Below are 20,090 nucleotides of genomic sequence, written 5' to 3'. Positions count from 1 at the left end.
ACAAATGTTAAACAAAATGCAATGTGGTAGAAGAAAACAGAAAAAAAACTAAACAGAAAACGAGCGTTGTGCTCACAAAAAATAACATGAAATTAAAATAATGCCAAATCTCTTTGGTTTGAGAGAAGAAAAAAAACGAAACATAAAGTCTTTTGTTTCGCGAAAATTGTGTGCTCAAAAGCGAGCAAACGATGTGCGTGCTAATGGGAATATACTGGTGTCGCACAATAATTGCATACAAGTTAACGAGAGAAATTATATAAAAAATATTCAAATGAAATCGAAAGGAATGTCGATTGATCAACCATATTACCTTGAGTATTACAAATTGTTTGCTCGGACATCGTACTTTTGAGTGTTTCCTCTGCTTTCTTTCTGGAACAGTTCAAACAATGTGATTTGAGTTTTTTCCGTGGCGAATAGCTAACGGTGGTTTCAATTACTTCTTCAAACCTGAAGCGATACATTTTTGCTAAGAAAATTGTGTGCACTTGGTTCTTGTTTTCAGCGTACAATTAAATTGTGACATTTTGACACTTTCATTTTGTTGTGGCCAACTTCACGTTGTATGGGTTATTTACAATAGCGACAACACCAAAATGGGTCTTTGTTATTTCCACGATTTTCATTTTATTCATGTCCCAATACAAGAAAAACACCATTGACCATTTTTTTTTATTTATTTTTTATTATTTACACATTTCTTTCTTCTTAAAAACAAAGCGATATGATAGATTGAAATTTAATTCACGTGTTTTTTTTTGTTGTAAGAAAGAATTGAACCTATGCACAGGATTAATTGTCTATACTCTGTTGTTTAATTGAAGGCTCTAAATTATGGTCAATATTATCATTATAAATGGTTTTTGGAGATGGTATTTTTTTTTATCTCATTTTGTTAGGCTTAAATTTGCGTATGTGTGTGTGTGTGTGTTTGTGTATAAAAAATCGCATGTAAACGAATGCATGCATGAAATTGAAAAAAAAACTTCGAATTGATTTTCGCTTTTGTTGTTAAATTTTTTTTTCGCAGAAATATGAATACCTTGTCTAATTGATTATTTATTTATACAAAGTACAAAACTGGTTTAAACCTTATCAAAGAAAATAGTGTGTATAAATAAAATGTGAATAACGAACAGTTATTTGCTTTTTTTTTGTTTCTCGTTTCTGTTATCATATCCCCAAAAATGCTGAAGTCATAAATACAAATACAAATATTATTAAATAAGGCACACAATTGCTATTCATTCTTCTGATTGGTTGTTGTTTTCTTCTATTTTTAATTTGACGCGTTTTGCTTCTTCCTTTTTTCCTGAATCGATTTTCCTTCCATAAATTATATCAAATAAGAAAAAAAATGATTGAATCGCCAAAGCATTCAATGTGCATAGGGAAATGCTTAGTTCGGATTGAAATTCGAATTGTATATCCATTCGGGGTAAGGAAAATGTTTCGGATGAATCAGTTGATCGCTCTTTTTCATTTTATTGCATTATTTGTCCATTCAATTCGATAGTCCGAATTGTACAGAGAGTTTGAATATGCTTGCTAACCCAAATAAATATTATATTGCGCGCACTTTTGTTGTTGCTTCTTTCTTCTCCTCTATTTTTCTGTCTTGTGTTCTTCCATAAAGGTTATTGAGCTGCATAATTACTGTTGCCCATACGCCATTTTTTCCGACTTTGAATGCAGTCATAAAAATTTATGTATTGGCTACATTTTGAGCTGAATTATTTTCATAAATAACAATTAACATATGTAATATTGTTGTGTCATCACATGATTAACATGCTGTAATTCATATATACGTTTGCCTTTTTGTTCTTGTTGTAATGCTTTTATATATATGTATTTATATATGCAATGAAAATTTGGATTGAGATAAGGTCGATTGTTCTTTTCGGAAATTGTTACAAATATTCATCTTGATTGGCTGTCATTATGCTTATTGGCTATAGTTGTAATCAGATTACAATTTTGGGAAAATTGAAAATCGGCTATCATTGATAAAGTACTTGATGATTATCGTTGGATAAACGGTTATTTTTGTGAGTGTTGTTGTTTTTATTTGTGTCTCAGCGTGTATGCATATATATATATATATTTGTGTGTATGTGTGTGGGTCGACTATCGGTTTCTGTTTGCCTTCTGCTATTAGAAATAATGTGGCCAATTAACATAGAAATGTTTATGTGTTCGTTAATTGATTTATATGTGTGCTGGTTCGACATAATTAGCTGGTAACATCCCGGTTTGGCCTGTGCGCTCAACACGGCCTGTCATCCAGCCAGCATCAATGGAATCGACTTCGAAAATCAGATCGCCTTCGGTAAAGCTGACTTCATCGGTATCTTGTGCCTCATAATCGTACAGAGCTCGAAACACGCGCTGCAAAACCCGAAAGAAAAACAAAAGAAAATTAGAACGGGAAAAAATATGGAAAATTAATAGAGAGAGAGAGAGAGAGCTTTTTGATTCTACGCATATGTTCAGTTGTGGCACTTCAACTTGAACTCACCACTTGTGACGAGATTGACTTTTGAATTGGTTTCTGTTGAATAGCTGACTGAGGTTGCGGCTGCTGCTGCTGCTGGGCATAGTGTAATTGGTGGTGGTGTGCTGGTTGCTGTTGTGGCTGAGAATGTGATTGATGCGCGTAACTGTTGTATTCCATCGACCCATATACACCGTTTATTGGATCGATATCCGCAACGGAACCAATCTTTCGCGGTTGACTATTGTTAACTGAAACAAATGCAAAGCGGTTTATTTGAAAATGTAATTTGCTAAAGAATTGTGTACGGTATCTATCGTATCATATACACGGTTCACAGAAACAGAGCTAAGTAGAATATACACATTTAGCGTGCAAGCATATGCACACAGTACACAAATGGCAGTCGCACTTTATGACGGAAAAAGCTTGAATTTTTTATTCGACTGTGTCCGCAATTTCAACAAACATTAAGCATACGAAGAACGGAAAAGTAATTTCAAAATTGAAAATGATGTCCGTACGAATGATGAATATTTCAAACAATGAGGACGTTGGACGTTGATAATATGTCGAAGTGTGTATCGACAAGCGGATGGTTGCAATAATTCGTTGCATTATTCAGTAATGTGTATGTGTTCGGTGCGTATTCATATGTGTATGTATGTGTGTGTATTTATGTTCTTACCCATTCCACGATCTGAGCTGTAAATGAGAGTCGAACTGGGTCGGGTGGTGTTTGGAATATTTCGTGGTCCATCGGTAATAGGATCATAATCTGATATTTTTCCGATTTCTCCTCCTCCTCCTCCTTGAATTGCATTCGAATTCATCGCACTATAGTCCCGACTGTAGACGTGATTATTTACACCGTATGCAACGGTGTTTGCATGCCCAATATTATTTCCGGCAATATTGTTACTACCATATCCTTGGACACCTGTATGATGAGCATTATTGTAAGCCATTTGTATATTCGCATGATTATTGTTTATGTTATTCATGGTGTTGTTATTGTAGGTGTGCGTATTTTGTGCGATCGGTCGTGCGTAATTCTCGTATTGGTCATAGTACTGCTGCTGCAGTTGCTGTTGAAGTTGTTGTTGGTGTTGTTGGTGTTGGTGTTGTTGTTGTTGTTGCTGTTGCTGCTGCTGCTGCTGCTGTTGCTGAGAAGGTTTGTGGTTGGCCATCATTGACTTGGCAATGCCGGCTTGCTGTTGCTGTGACAAACTATGGTTCACATGTTGAGAGTACGGTGTCGTGGTTACCGTTTGCAATGATTTTTGTTGCTGACTATTTTGCGGTGCGCTCATGTATTGCTGAATCGGTACGATGGGATTCTGTGCATGCTTTGGTTGTGGTTGATACTGCGATAACGATTCAGCGGCTAATGTCTCTGAGAAATATTCAGATTCATTGTCTGGAATGGTCATCATTATCGCGAACACACGCGAGCGCACGACACGTGAATGACGGTGCGAAAAGTCGAGTGAATGCATGACAATGACAGAGCGGGAGCGAGAGCGAGAGAGAGAAAAAAAAGAAAAAGGAAGACAAACACAAAAATTGTTACAATGGCTTCAATGAATCGTCTTCAATGATAAACTAATGGTGGTGATGGTGGTGTGGTAGACGAGAAAGAAATAGTGAGTAAAATTACAAATGAAATATACAAAAACAATGATGATGATGATGATTAGTTGGCAGAGAACGCGAAGAACACACAAAACAATTTATCACACCACAAATGTTAAACAAAATGCAATGTGGTAGAAGAAAACAGAAAAAAATTTAACAGAAAACGAGCGTTGTGCTCACAAAAAATAACATGAAATTAAAATAATGCCAAATCTCTTTGGTTTGAGAGAAGAAAAAAAAACGAAACATAAAGTCTTTTGTTTCGCGAAAATCTTGTGCTGATTGTGTGTTTCTTGCGCTTCATCATTTTAAAAGCGAGCGCGCGATGTGCGTGCAAATGCGAAATTACTTTTGCCACACCAGATGAATGGCACAAAATTTAACGAGAGAAGTAATCTATATATATGAACTAAAAAAACGCCTTCAAACGAAATCAAGAGGAACAGTTAACCAAATTACCTCTATTATCGGCGATCTCTGCCACCTCTCGCTGCTTTTCCATAGCGGCTTTCTTTTCCAAATCACCATGGTATGCAACATTCGATATGATTTTCGAGTTCTGTTTCATACGAAGTGTTTCCGGATCGTCTGCCACCTAAACTCGAGCAAACAAACAAGAGAAGACGAAACCCAAAAAGAAGAGAAAGAAAAAGAAAAATTAAGATGAAGATGATAATCATACAAATTTAATCATTAAAATTTTTCCGAAATATTGAATTTTAAGTGGTATTCAACGCCCGCGAATCACTTGATTTATTTATTCCGAGTGGCGGCGATACATACTCAGTGTGCATGTGTGTGGTAAAATTACTCTTTTTTTTCTCCTCAGCCATTGAATAATTGATAAATAGAATGAATTTTTGAATAAATATCGAACCTGTGTCAGTTTTCCCTTTTGCTTTTCAAAGTCCGCATGGTACATAACATTCGATTGGATCTTTGTATTTTCTGCTATTCGTTTGAGTTCGGGCGTATCAGCGATTGCGGTCGCCTTCGCTTTCGGAATGTGGCTGTAAAAAATTGAAAAAAAAAAAAAGAAAAAACCTTTAAATTTTGAAGAAAAACAAATATTCTGGGGGAAAGCAGAAATTACATCACGAAACGAAAGAAAAAAAATCGATTCAAGCATTCGTGGTCTTGGACTATAATTGTAGTACTATTCCGCGTGTGTGTTCTAATCTCGACAACGACAATAGCAATCATATCGTTTCGAACACAATCGATGGAAATTTTAAAGACTATTCAATTTATATTTGTTCGACTTTAGAAATGGGAGGAAATGTATGTCATACAAAGAAAAAAAGAAATAAAATCAAACTGTTACACAATCCAGTTTTTTTCTTTCTATATTCCTTTTCATGTTCATCCAGAAAGCAAGAGAGAGATAGAGAGAGAGAGAGGAAGAGAGAGAGAGACAGAGAGAAGGTGAAAGCATGCTGGAAAATTGCTGTCCATTTAATTGTAGAGTCCTGTCGATACATGGCTGGTATGGTCAAACACTTGATGAAAAAAAAAAGTGTGTTGCGTGGCAGTTATGTGTTCATTGTATCACATTTATCGATTTTCCATTCATTTACCGAATAACGACTCATTTTAAAATTAAATTCAACTATATGTACACATGTTCTATCTATCACCATTCGAGATGGATAAAATCCACAGCCACACATGCACACAGTCACCCGCCATGAGCGAGTGAGAGAAAATGTTCTAAAAGTAAAAACATGTAGATCATAATGTTGCTGATTATGTTGCTTATGTGCATCACTTAGCGTTGAGTGCATATTGAGTCGAATGTGTGTTGCAGTACAAGTACTTACACACACACACACACACAATTGTGAGGAAGAGTAAACACAAAGCGCAAACGATAAAACTGTTTATATAAAGTTTTCGGAAAATGGATTGCGCCGAGCTGCAATGCAATGAGTGAGCAACAAATACGGCCATAGAAAGATGTATCCATTTTTATAGCAACAATAACAACAACAACAAGAGAAGAACAACGACGGCACAGCGAGATAATAGCTATGGGTGCGTTTTCAAGGAGGGTAAAACGTTGCAATAAACAGCAATGTTGGAAAGGCATAACAGAGGATAATTTCTTCTTCATCATCATCTCCGTTGAGGAAATGCAACAGAATCCATTCGGTTTAACTACATTCAATTTAAAAACGGTGAAGAAATTTCTTTTCTCTTTTCTTTATATGATTTTTGTTTCTTCTTGCTGCATCTGTACCTCCTTTCAATAACATCAAAGATGCTGGCCTCTCGCACATAGAAGCTTCTTGACAAAGTGTTAAACACATGCTCGACTATGGCTTAGTCGCATAGCGTTGATGTTTGTGTTCCGTTGTTCGCTCGCCATTGCAATCTTGTGTACGTTAATGCGATGAGCTATCAGATGCAGAGAAACGTACATAAGTTCATCGCTCCGTATACACCGTAGAAAGTAAACTCTTTAAATCGTTCAGCTCAGGGCAACTGCTGTTTTGCCGTGCGCGCTCTCTTTTTCGCTCTCCTAATGATAACACGATGTGTATTTGCCGCGCGCTCAATAGGTAGTACTACATAATCGAGTAATCGTTACACGTTTCATGTGCATCATCATCATCATCATCATCAGCAGCAGCAGCAGCAGCAGCAGCAGCAGCAGCAGCAGCAGCAGCAGTACAAACACAAATAAACCACTCTCATGGATGCAATAACAATATCCAAACGTTACTCTGCATTACGTCGCCCGACGAATTTGTAATAATTTTTTATGGGATATCGAACAAAAAACGAGAAGAGAAAAACAAAACAAATAAAAATAGTCACCATATCGAGAGCGAGCGCGTGTACAAAGCTCTGAGCCAACGAGCACGGAATTTGCATTGAATTCGAAAATCCATTTTTATACGTTTTTTTTCGTTTTTGTTTCTCTACGCGATGCGTATATATCTTTGCGTCTTATTAAATATGCAGAATGCGCACACAACCGATACCATAGAATATTTCATCATTGAACGCAATGTTCTCATCAATTTTTATATTTATGTTCATAATGCAAGATTGCAATAAAATTCGCTCGCTTTATGCTTTTATTTTTCTGTATGCGATGTATAAATGGGAAAAGAAGCAAACACACACACACACACTCGCCGCGCTCATGACTAACGAACGAGAAACAAATGGAAAATATGGAAGAGATCAAAACCTATATTCATATTTCATTAGCTGAGTTATTCTAATTAAAAGTTTAGCTCAATTTGATACATTCAGTTCTAACGAAGCACACCGCACGTTGTGTGTGTGTGTGTGTGTGTGTGTGTGTGTGTGTGCTAGCTGCTATTTTTGTTGTTGTTTCCCTCCTTATTTCCGTCATTCGACATTCTTGCGGCGAAGGAGGAAAAAACAATGCGGATTATTGTAAAATGAAACGAAAAAAGAAGAAGAGAAGAGCATTAAATCTATTTGGACGACGTAAAATTATACAGCACGTTTAGAATGTCGATGGCATCGACGGATGCTTGAGCGACAAAGCAAAAACAAGCCATTTTTGGGCGAGTATGCGAAATGAAGCGTATCTTTTTGGGGTAATTTCAAACGACCGAAATAACCGATGACAACATCATCATCAACAACGTTTTTACAACTCTTCTTATTGCTGTTACTTCTCTCGTTGGACTTCTACTCGTCTCGCATATATTTATCTCGTTGGTTTTTTAGATCAAGTAGTCCGAACGAGAAAATGTATTTAGCAAGTGCTCGATGAGTAGAAACGCAGTGCCGCCTTTCGTTTCTCTCCATCAAACTTAAACTCAATTTCAAACCGTGTATTTGCATTCGAAATTCAATCATAGCGACGACGATGACTTTTCATCAATGCCTCGAAAAATTCAATGTGGCACACATGGGCTTATACAAAATCAGTAACGAAGTGAAAACTGGAATGCTTAATTTCAATCTCGAATGCCAAAACAAACACCAAAATCAGACGACGAGGACGCACGCAATCATCACGCTGTTGATCGAAAATGAATTTGCAAACATGTAAAACGGTTACTTTTTTTTGGATACGACAGCAACTTTTTGTTGTAACAATAACAATAAAATTGATTAAAGACATTTGGACCTATCGTTTATACATTGCTTTTGTTGCTTCACACACACAAGTGTTGTACCAGTTTTTTTTTCTTTTATTAATTTTAGTTTATCTTGTCAACTAATTACGGGCGAAAGCAATACATAACACCAACATAGTTTTAACTAAAAGGAAAAAAAATAAAACTATGAAATGGCCTTTTCTCCTCTGATCGCAAATTGTGATTCACAATCCATTGAAACAATACATGGAAGTATGAATGGAATAAAAAAAATAACGCTGACTTGAATTAGGACAACAACAACAACAACAGCAAAAATTACTCGCTACTAAATGTTACTCTTCGCTTACATATCTCGATAGATCTCTACACATTATTCACATTAATTGCTGATTCGTTAAAGATATGGATAGAGAGCGCGAGATGGAGCGCGACAGAAATGATACAGAGCGAAAGAAACACAAACGAATAGAATCTATTTGTAAGTGACAACTTATGCGGCAATGTAAAGGGGGAAACGAATGGAACATTCAAGTGGAAATACGGTTTGGTCGGTTAAGGTTTAAGAACTTCTAAGCGTAGAATGAATAGTCGAGGTGGAGAGAGAACAATGGATTTTTAATAACACACAAACACACAACGTGATTGTAGTTTGCCGTTTTTTTAGAGCGTAATAAAAATCCATGTGCCAACATCCAGTTTTGGTTTCTTTATACGATAAAAATACATTTGAGTATTTATTTTGCGCGGATATGCGTTGAAATCGAATGACGCAAACATTTTGACTGCACACATTTTAATCACCATAAAAACATTCGCACAAACCAATCAAAGCAAAGTGATTTGCAAGTCATGCTTTTTTTCTATGATGATATTATACATTTTTTTCTCTCTGTTTCTTCGTCTTCGGGTGCCGCTGTTCATTTGTTTCAACGAAGCCACGGGATTTTCATCAATTCGGATTAACATGCAGACATTCCATTGAGTGGCATCCAATCAATTCATTCAATGTGATCGAGCGTAGTAGCGGCGCGACTGAATCAAACCGCAATTACTGTGAATGAATTCATTAAGTGAAAGTAAAGCGAGGCAACGAACAACAATATCAACAGAAGAAGAAAGAAAAACGGTGTGTGTAAGGCAACATTGAGCGGGAAAAAAATGAGCGCACACAAAGCCATCTAGTAATTCATCAATCGAACGAAATTACACACAATGAACTTCATTCACATGGGTTTGCGTTTTACAGTTTCTCGAGCCACACGATGGAAACGAATGTTCGGTGTTAATTGTCTGCATATCCCCTCATCTAAAGTGGCGTTATCTGCACTCTCTGTGTGCGCATTCACTCAATTTTCAATTGAATGCGTGTGCTATGGCAGCGGCAGTAGAAACAGAGAAAAAAAAAACATTTTTTTTGTTTATTCTTCCTTTTACGATAACACGATGACGTCGCATGCAAAAACACAATGCAAAGTGAAACTTTGCTGTTGCTATTTGTGTGTGGCTCGGCTTCGTATCTTATTTTTTTGCAACATTTTTTTCGGTTCAGGCATTCAGCTTTTGTTCGCGCGTTTGTTGTTCGTTTGCGTGTAAACAGTCAATGACAGTGTTTAGCATAACAATGAAGCCACTACAACTTCATTTAGCACCAGAAATAAGATCGACAGGCGATCTATGCGTCGGTTCATAACTCTATTTTGAAATATGATGTATATTTTGACGTGAATTCATTGAAATAATAAAGAGACAGAAAACACAAACAACAACAACGCAGCATCCTTAACGTTGTCAACCGTCAAGTGTTTCCTTTTCTGTCGGGACTGACTGTTTAATGCATTTTGCGGTGATGTGTGTGTGTTTACCGTATTCATTTCGTTAATCGCGCGAATGGACGTGCGTGCGCGCCTTATTCATACACAATAATCAGTTTCGTTTGATTTTTCCATTTATGTAATTGAAATAAGCGGCTGCGATATTTCATAGATACATATATTCTTCGGCACGTTTTTAAAAACTTTGTAGTCGTGTGCTGCTGCTGCTGCTGCTGCTGCTGCTTCTCTCTAACTCTCCGATTCGGATTAATGTTGCAGCCATGTGAAAGCCTTTCTTTATGATTTAATTATCATATTGTCTGGTTGATGTTTGCATCATGTTTTAGTTGCTCTCTCATGCTCATTCAATGTGCAAACGCGTTCGCTTCAACTTTCATTTTCCATAAATACAAACGCAGTCATCGTCCATATTAGGCTGTCTTCCGCTATTTTACGCAAAATGAAAACAACAATGAAACCGAGCAACGACGACGACGACGGCGACGGCGACGACAACAAATGCAACAACAAAAATGAGATGGAAGAAAAAAACACAAACAATCACACATACAAACACAAACACACATGGGCTCAGTCGCTCGCGAGCCACGCCGAGCTGAGAGCACCAGAAGCAGACCAATGCGGTTTTTGTGCAGTAAATAAAATATTATCCATGTTGAAATTTGTTTAAATTTGCATTCAATCAAAACCATTCTAGCCATTACCATATTAGGTCAATGGGATTCATGTGGCTTTGCAGAGTGTATTCGTTTTCATTTTGGATTTGGTTGCCGTTGTTGTTGTTGCTGGTTTTTTATTTTTTTTATTGTTATTTTCGGGATGGTTACTTTGCAGAGAAGTGTGTGTGTGTGTGTGTGTGTGTGTGTGACTATGCAATTAAAAAAGGCATATACACGCATCTGGCTGTTGACCCAATGCCCATTTCCATTCAATTTTCGGTTTCCATTTGAATTGAAAACGGCTTTCAAATTCATTCGAAATGTAGTAACAACGTCGTTGGAGTTTGTTGTCACACCACCCGCCCGCACACAATTCTCGTTTCGAAGTGCATTCGCATTCGCATTTTCATTTGTAATATAGAAATTCGGATGCACTCTACTCTCTTTCTCTGTCTCTACACGACAAACAACTGAAATGAAAATGAAACTGAATACACAAACCATTAATCAACACAAGCGGATGATTCAGTGAATTTTTACCCATTGTTCTACTGTACATAGTAGGCACGATACTCGGTATTCAGTATGTTATGCCGATATAAACGAAACGAGTACGCTACCACTTTATGAAATTCCATTATTTCACAGTTTAACTCTATAGATTTATTTTTCTCCATTTTTTTTTTCATTTCCAAGCGATATTCTGCCGGTTTTTTTCGGCGAAATTTATGTGTCGCGTTGATTCAAATTTCACTATCAGTTGACACATATATTCAATGCGCGTCGAATAAAAGAGCAGCTGATAAGGAGAAACATTTACCCTTCGCATAGTTTATCAAAAGTGAGTCATTGCATATTATTTTTATTTCTTTGCGCTATAGATAAAACATGGGTGGGTATGCCTGTTCTTGAAATTCAGTTGAGCAGCGCTACGATGAATCGGCAGAGTCGGCGCATTTTATTACGGGCAATACATATAATCTGTCGGGCGGTTTACGTAATTTCTAGTGGGTTCTAATACAGGCGAAAATTATGATGATCGTAGACAACTGAAAACTACAATATCCATTTTCAGCGTGATCATTCTTTCTTTATTCGGAATTATTCATTGGCGATTATGCCTTAAATTGCATTTGCTAAGGTTAATTCTGTTCGTGAGCTGCTCTCTCTCTCTCTCCCTCTCTTTCTGTTCCTAATGTTACCGGATCTCACTGGGGAGATTGAATTAAGGAACAAACAGTTATATTTATAAAACTGTTCTTCCCAGAATTAAGATCGAATAAATTTGCAAAATGTAAATTCACTTGCATTAACATTTGAATATCTACGATACATTGTACGTATTTTGTTTTATGGTTTGATTTATGGGCGATTTCGAGGTTAAAGTCAGTGTTCGTTTGTTCTTACAATCGTATTATCGTAATTGATTCGAAAAACCTTGCTTTTGCTGCTGGTCGCTGTTATCATCGCCAAAAAGCACTTTAGACAATGGTTATTCGACTCCGTCGTCATCGTCATATACATTTCGGTCTTATCATTTGATTTTGCTTCTTTTTCTTCCACTCCATAAAGCTCAATGCGAACATATTGCGGAGGAATCACATACATATATATATTCGCTTATGATTTCCAATTCATTTTTGTGATTACATTGAAATTACTGGTTTGATTGAAAACGCTGTTGCTCATTTGTGTTCCATTCGGATCGGATTCGTTTATCTGCTGCGAGAACGAGAGAAAGATAAATAGAGAGAACGAGAGCTTGTAGCCGTCGGAAAAGCGGGCACACGCAACGTATTATAATAAGTATAATGTAATCGGTTCATTAAATTCACATCAATTGAATTCAATGAATATTTGAATCAAAACTCGACGCAAAAAGGCGGTCGATGCGAGAAAGAGAACAAAAAAAACCAACGCCAGAGATAGTGGCAGACTCCATATGAAATGTTTAGAACATTGGTGTGCGCTCACTGAAAATGCCTTTGGACGCAATGCATTTCGATATGAAATGAATCTGCCGTCGCCGCTGCCACGGCTGCTTATGAAATTATGGTTGCTTGTGTATGCACACCACAAAACCATATTTACCCGTTGACGTTCCAGCCAACCAGCCGAACGGAACTAAATCATTGAATTATTAAAATCAATTACATTTGATGCGTTCGTATGGTTAAAAGTTGATCATTATGAATTTGATGATATATTTGTATATCTGTTGGTATGCTGGAATCGGAATTACATTAAATAGTTTTAATCCGATTGTCTAATGAATCAGAACTATTGTGGATTCCGACATTTCCTGCCATTTGACTATATCCAGATGTATATATATTTCTCCGAGTTGTCATTTCGGTTTCTTTTTTTCTCCGGTCTCTGTCTCTGACTCTCTTACGTCGTACTGCTCCGAAAAGGAATTTTAACACCAAATTTATTGACTCTGCAGTAGTCAAATGCAATGAATACTTACGCCTCACAGTATGGTAGTTTGTTGAACCCTTTGTATGTTTTCATGTTCAGCGTCATGCCACACTCGTGACATTTGAAGCATGTTTTGTGCCATGTCTGTAAAGAGAAAACAGGGAACATAAGTCAAAAAAGAAAACAAAACAGAAAAAAAATCTTATTTGAAAAAGAAGGAAAAAAGACAGAAAAACAACAATGCACTCAAAACAAAAACGACAGAAGAAAGAAGAAACAAAATCTCAGAAATATATGTAAAAAAAGACAATCTTTTGACTACTGGACAATGGAGAAAGTTTCCAATGTGCATGTGACGATAGCAAGTTGGTATTTTAAGTCGAATCGCGTATTCTAGGTGAGTGGCTCTAATCACATGATAAATTCCAATGGTATTTCGTCGGCGCGTAGTATTTATTATGGAATTTCAAAATGTGATTTCCGCTGTTGAAAGAAAAAATATATATTAAAAACAACAACGACGACGACGACGACAACGTTCTGTCAGCCATTAGATAACACAGGCGATAAACGTTCGACGATAAGCCTGATTAGTAGATAGCATATGCGAAATCCAAAAATTCTCATATGAAATATAAATGCCTATCAGTACGTATGTATCGAATGTTCATTAGATCGAGGCGAAAATGAATATTTTAGCAGTTCATTTGGATCATCCACAATATTTATGGGCATTTATGACATGTTTCTATTTTCGTTCTTTTCTGTTCTGTTTGCATGATATGTGGTGTTCGGTTCACTGAATACTTCACGCCCCAAAACTATATACGACTGTCTCCAATGAAATGCACGTTGTTTCAATTCGACACAACTTCTCCCCATGGAGAGAACGAGCCTTAATTTACATCAAATTGATGTTACACTTTTTTTTCGTGTGTTTGTGCTAGTTCCTGCTTTTTGCTTGCCCGCTCTTTTGTGCCCGTGTGCAGAAAGGTTGTTAGACGAAAAATGATCAAACTGAGTGTCGTAAATTTGTCAGTTGACAAAAGACGGAAACAATCTACGGTAAATAATCAGCAAACACGTACGTTGAGCAAAACAATTTTTCCCATATTTTCTCAAACGTCCGGCTGTTTGGCTGCTTATTAATACGTGTGAAACGCATTAAAAACCGAATGTCGAATATTTTGTATGTACACAAGACATAAGTGAAGAGAAGAAGAAAAAAAAAATCAAAGTCGCTCACTACAAATATTATTTTCGGTGCTTTGTTCTCCCTTTCCATTATTTTTTTTTCTCTTTTTCTCTCTCGCATCATTCTTCAGTTCGGCTGTGATGTATTTATGAAAGAAATGACGCTGCACGCCAATTTTGGAAAATGTTGAAATTTATCGCTTGACACACAGCTCATGCGAAGTTTATGCCATGAAATTGTGATCGCCTTTTGTATTATTTTTGTTTTTTCCTTTCTCTCTCTCTCTCTTAGGGCTATGTGTGTGAGAAATATTTCAAATTTTTCTCTGTGAATCAACGCAAAACCATTGAATTGAAACGAATTTAAAATTTGTGACGGTGACGATGCCAAAAATGTTCGCCTAAATCAAAATTCGGCTCGAATATTTTCTCGCCCGACACCGAAAGGTAGTGAGAAAAGAGAAACAAGCGCAAACATACCGAAGCTGAAGAAATTGACAAAGAAATTAGCTCAACTGACTTTGTGATAATGGTGATGGAATTGGGAGCGTACAGCTGTGAATCGGTGCTTTATGAGTGGAAGAAGAAGAAGAAAAAAACACGAAAATTCACAATTTCACCAAAATCGACCTACTCGGCGCTCATTTACAAATAAAAAATTCCAAAAATGAAGAAACGAATTCGCAACAGATTTTCATAAAGTTTCTTTCTTTTGTGATTGTACCAATTGTGCAACACAACATTTCCATGGCATTCGTCATTTGAATACTTATTATTACTAACTCATTTACGAGTGTAGAGCGAGAGAGTGGGAGAACAAAAAATATCACATTCAAAAAGGAACAGAGAAAAAAGCATTCATTTACCATATACGCGCAACGATTCGACAGAAGTATTTAAAAATATATGTATATATACACGTACATGTAGACATCGCCTCAAAGTGACGGCGCTCAACGTATGCGTTTCGCGACTTGAGAATAACATACGAAAAAAAAAAACGAAAAATCACGCTTCATGAGATCATTGCGATTCTAATGAAGCAAAAGTATCGTGGTTCGTTTATAATTTATGCATTCTTTCGACAAAAAAAAAACTAACGATATAATAAACAAATGAAATAATACCGAACGGTATTCGCCATTGAACAGAATAGAAAGACTTTTTTATTTTCAAAAACATGTCGTTATAAAGGCCGTTTGCGTATCACAGTTGCGGATTATTGTGTCAGAAAAAAAAAACTAATATATTGTTGGTTCTTTCACACCATCCATGCAACGGTCTCTTTGTTTGCATAGAACACCACAGCCGGAATGGACTTTTTCATTCTTTTTCTCTAGCTGTTATTTATCATATTTGGAATGTGATATTTTTGCGCAAATTTTGATGGAATAAAACGAAATTTTACGTAAAATAGAGAGGGACATACAAATACATAAAAGAAAAAGAAAAAATATCAAAATAAATTAGCTTGCAGAAGGCTGGCATTAAGGTGCTTGAACACTCCTTATGTTTGATGCAATCGGCGCGAAAGAGCAACGACTCCAAAAGGAAACAACGGCAACAGCAACGAAAAAAAAGAACAGTATTTTCTGCTGCAGCAAAAGAAAATAAAAATCAAACAAAATCATGGTGTGCTCATTGTTGGACGCATTGCCGACATGCGTCTGAGTTTTGTTGAGCATGAAAATACCAAAAGAATGTGCATCGTTCTCTCTATACTATTTTTTTTCCCTTCAATTGTCTTTGTTCTCATGCAATAGATTCATAACGTTCAATTACGGCTCTATGGACGCAATGGAATCATTGGGTTGGGCAACCGAATGAATGAATCGAACGGATGAACGAACGGCTGCACGAAAATAGAAGCGAGAAATTTTAAAATTGGTATTTTTGCTGATTACAGCTTGAGTAAGGTCAAGGTAAAACCATGTGGAAAGAGGCGCACACAAATAACAATAACACCAACAACAGCACAAAAATCCGAGCAAATGCCAAAATATTTTCTGCACACCTTTCGTCATTGACCGAAAACAGTAAAATAAAACAACATTTGTACGCACCACAGCATAAATGAGCGCACGAATTAAAAACCGCTTCGGTTTCAATTTACAAATACTGAGCATTCTATTTTTGCGGCCATTTGATTTCGGGTCATTTTTGCAAAGAATTTAACCAAGAAAAAAGAATAACAAAATTAGATCGGATAACATATAACAGCGAAAGAGAGAGAGAGAGAAAGACAGATAGAGAGAATGGTAATGACCAATAAAAAAATATTTTGCTGTCTCAACCGAATGAAACATGTCTATTTTGTAAAACAATACACGCCAGTCATGCGTTTCATTGCTGCGTTCTTGCAACAAACAATGCTGCATTTCTGTGGTTTGTTGTGTGTGAGTGTTGCTTGATTTTTTGCGCGCGCGCCCAAACGAATGACCAAAACGAATGACCAAAACGACTGAGAGCGTAAGAGTGAGATAAAAATGCAATTAAGTATTTCTATTAATAATGGCCGATGCAAAATAGCCAAAGAAATGAATGTTTTTAATTAGCGTTCATTTGAATAACTATCAGTTGGTTGAGCGTGTTCTTTTTTCGGTGTATCGGAACAGTTAGTGAACCGTGACTATATATTTCGTAGTCAACGAAATTTTTTTTCGTCGTTGTCGTCGTTGCTGTTGTGATGCGCCCATCTACTAGTGTAGCATCGTATATCTTTTTGCTAGTCTGTGATTAATTTAGTTCGCATTTTTCGTTGGCATTCCATGGATTTTTATTTTAATTGAGTTATGATCATTGTTTCGAGTGTCATGAAATAAAATACGCCTTCACTTTGGCATCTAAATACAAAAAGACAAATTATTATTGCTTCTGTTCTCTTGAATCAAACTGGCTGTATCTCTCTCTCTCTCTCTCTCTCTCTCTCTCTCTCTCTCTCTCTCTCTCTCTCTGTCTCTCAATGCTCGGTCGTGTGCAATGACGATTGCTCTCTCTCTCTTCCTCTCTCTGTGTATGGATGTGTTGGTGCGTTAAAGTATCGTGATTACGATCACATCTTCAGCGCAGGCAAGCAATCGAGCACAAATGTTACCGCATACACTCATACACCGTTGCAACGACCTATCTCTTGGTCGAACGCTCTGGAGTAACAGCAAAAGTAGCTGAGTAGCAGCAGCAACAAAAAGCACACAGTCACACAGACATGGTTCAGCATTTGTGTCGGCTAACACTCACATCCAATACATTTACTATTTTCGCTTAAAAGTGATTCTTATTTTATTTTCGTGTGTTGCTCTCTCGTGTATTTCTGTCTTCTTTAGCTGGTGTGTTCACACACGCCCGATCCCCGCACAATGAGAATATAAATGGGTATAAAGAATATCGAGTGTGCGACGCAGACAAACGCAGAGAGTGTCTCATCTCTCTGGCCGTTCAATTGAACGGCGGCAATATAATATACCGACATCGTGAATAATATATGTGTGCACTGTGTGCACACAGGTCTTGAGCGAGTGAAGCGAACGACAGAGAGAGAGAGAGAGAGAGAGAGAGAAAGAGCGAGACACTGTTGAGCAGTGAGCAGCACCCAAATGCGATGAAAATTGTCTGTCTGCTTGTCGGTTTGGGCATGTGTGTATGTGTCTGTGTTGTGTCTCTTTGGTTTTCCATAGACCGCGACCGTTTGTCGGAAGGCAATGAGAATACTGGCATACACACACATACAGACACACGGATACTGCAGATGCAACAGATTTTCAGGCGAATGTTTTTTCCCGAATGATGTGTGGATATACGCCGACATCAGCTAGAAAACATTTACACTGATTTTTCATTGTGTATACAGACATTTCTTGTTTTTGAGTGTCTCTGCCTTTTGCTTTGGTCTCTCGCCCAATTCGCGCTAGAACGCCTTGTATTTGTTTATGATTTTTTTCCCTTCTTGTTCTTCTCATCAATTCCCCTGGATTTATTCGTGTGTCCTTCTCTTGTTCTTCAGTCGTCAATCATGTTATAATATTCGGGTTTGATATGTGTCATGTTTGATGTTGTTTTTTTCCCTTCTTTTCAGTCAATTTTTTTAATCATTTATCAAATTTGCATACATCATATTCAATTGGAATTCAAACTGGAATTAAATGCCTGTACTGCACCCGAGCACCCGAATGCAACACACAAATTTCATTTGTACTCGCGGTGCATTCGTGGCGCGGTGTGACGCAAACAACGTTAAAAATCAATTCAAACATTGAACTTCAGAGCAGAGCGGAACGAAATCAAATAATGTGTGCTGTGGTGTTTTGACTACACGGAATTTTGGAGCGAACAAGCAAGCAAAAGCAAGAAACGTAAATTGTATACAAAATTCTGTTTTTTTTTCTGTCTCCTTCGCTCGCATGTATATATTCTTCGAAATGAATTTTAAGCACTAACCTTGTCCAAACATTTCAACTCTTCGATCGGATAAACAATCTTCGTACACCGTGCGCAATTTTTATTCATCTTGACTCAGTTTGCGTTGTATTCCTTTTGGTTCCAATTAATCGATAGCTGATATCCAATGTGTGAAATTTAATTTTTATCGACGAATTTTATTTTATTCTTTTGCACAAACACACACGAACACACGCAGCAGCTTGCGTCTATCGGTATAGATATACTTTTAGCGAATTTTTTGCAGCTGCTCTATAGCTTAATTAAATATTTTTCATTCGAGAATTTCAACACACATTTGTAATATTTGCCGCACTTTCGAAATCGATTCCGCTGTATTTGGTTCCTAGAAGATCACCACACGCACAAACACTGTAATTCTGTGAATTTTCGGTTTTTGAGAAGATTCTATGCGCCGCAGAATGAACACAAACGTCTTGAATAAAACAAAATTTTGGTTGGTGGCGTACGATAAAACTGATTGTCGGTTTTACTCTGGGTGTACGATCCTCCTTTTTACACTTTGCCAAACTGAATGGATACGGTTTTTTTTCTCTTCTCTTGTTGTGTTGTCTTTGGGTGAATTTTTTTCTGCTGCTGCAGCCAGAGAGCCGTTTGGAATTACACCGTGTGTAAGCAAGAGAGAGAAAATCAACAAGGCACGTCTATCGGCTAACTTTGATACGGAAACGATACTCACTAAACACAACTTGATGACGGATTAAACACGAATGAGGTATACACTGAATGCCGCTTAACTGTAGCCAAATAGTTTTTGTGCTATTCCCAGTCTTGTTGTTGTTGTTGTTGCGGCTTCTTTCTTACACTCCGTGTACACACATATATTCTCTCTCGTGCGCGTTGTGTTTATTCGGTTGTTGTTGTGTGCTGTGATGCGTGTGTATGGCTTTTTTTTCTACTGTTGTTGTTGTGTTCATTGGTGTTTGTGTGTCTGTGTATCCGTAAAAGAGTGCGAACGACATAAGTTCCAGTTCCAGTCACTTAAGCTCAATAGATGATGGCGCATCGAGTTCACTTTTTATCGTGCGCGCCTTTGATTCGATTCATCGAATTGGTGGGGTTCTTTTTCTACACTATTTATATTACAAGAAGAAAAGAAAATAAAATGAAAGAAAAACACCGGATCGCATGCATTTTGGGAAGCAGATCACTTACTTCTTCTCATCGGATGAATGGTCTCTGAAGAGCCGCATTTGAGTTTGCCAACACTCTGATATTCGTACGATAGATGGAAGCACGTACATTGTATCAATAGGTTATACGCGGCCAATATTTGTTCATTTCGTTTCAATTGGTTTTA

The 20,090-nt window shown here is 37.1% G+C and overlaps 2 protein-coding genes across 6 annotated transcripts in view; both read right to left on the bottom strand.

Annotated features, from left to right (window-relative positions):
• Positions 1-535, bottom strand: part of LOC129579283 (putative mediator of RNA polymerase II transcription subunit 26) — a 17,219-nt gene extending 16,684 nt beyond the window's left edge. For 2 of the 3 annotated variants that reach the window (XM_055469207.1, XM_055469208.1), the window contains exon 1: positions 314-535. In XM_055469207.1, coding sequence (XP_055325182.1) covers positions 314-467 — 154 coding nt within the window. In that variant the 5' untranslated portion in view covers positions 468-535. The remainder of the gene's footprint in view (positions 1-313) is intronic. The other variant, XM_055469209.1, reaches the window with a different exon arrangement.
• A 464-nt stretch (positions 536-999) lies between these two features.
• On the bottom strand, positions 1,000-19,674 carry LOC129579277 (LIM and SH3 domain protein Lasp). 3 transcript variants are annotated; one of them, XM_055469178.1, is made up of 7 exons: positions 18,770-19,674; positions 13,191-13,285; positions 5,016-5,148; positions 4,598-4,733; positions 3,189-3,920; positions 2,525-2,751; positions 1,000-2,394 (listed from the first exon to the last, which is right to left on the bottom strand). In XM_055469178.1, the coding sequence occupies exons 1-7, from the start codon at positions 18,836-18,838 to the stop codon at positions 2,215-2,217; spliced, it is 1,572 nt and encodes a 523-aa protein (XP_055325153.1). In that variant the 5' UTR covers positions 18,839-19,674; the 3' UTR covers positions 1,000-2,214. The 3 variants fall into 3 exon arrangements, with proteins under 3 accessions (XP_055325153.1, XP_055325154.1, XP_055325155.1); XM_055469179.1 differs by having other exon boundaries at positions 2,525-2,590; positions 3,643-3,920; positions 18,770-19,518; XM_055469180.1 differs by lacking the exon at positions 3,189-3,920.
• Positions 19,675-20,090: the final 416 nt, after the last annotated feature.

This window comes from Sitodiplosis mosellana, unplaced genomic scaffold (assembly GCF_009176505.1).
Source record: "Sitodiplosis mosellana isolate CC-2019 unplaced genomic scaffold, AAFC_SMos_1.0 Smas_scaffold_6226, whole genome shotgun sequence".
Lineage (NCBI taxonomy): Eukaryota > Metazoa > Arthropoda > Insecta > Diptera > Cecidomyiidae > Sitodiplosis > Sitodiplosis mosellana.
Note: the sequence above shows the minus strand (reverse complement) of the source record. Positions and strands in the feature narration are given on the sequence as shown.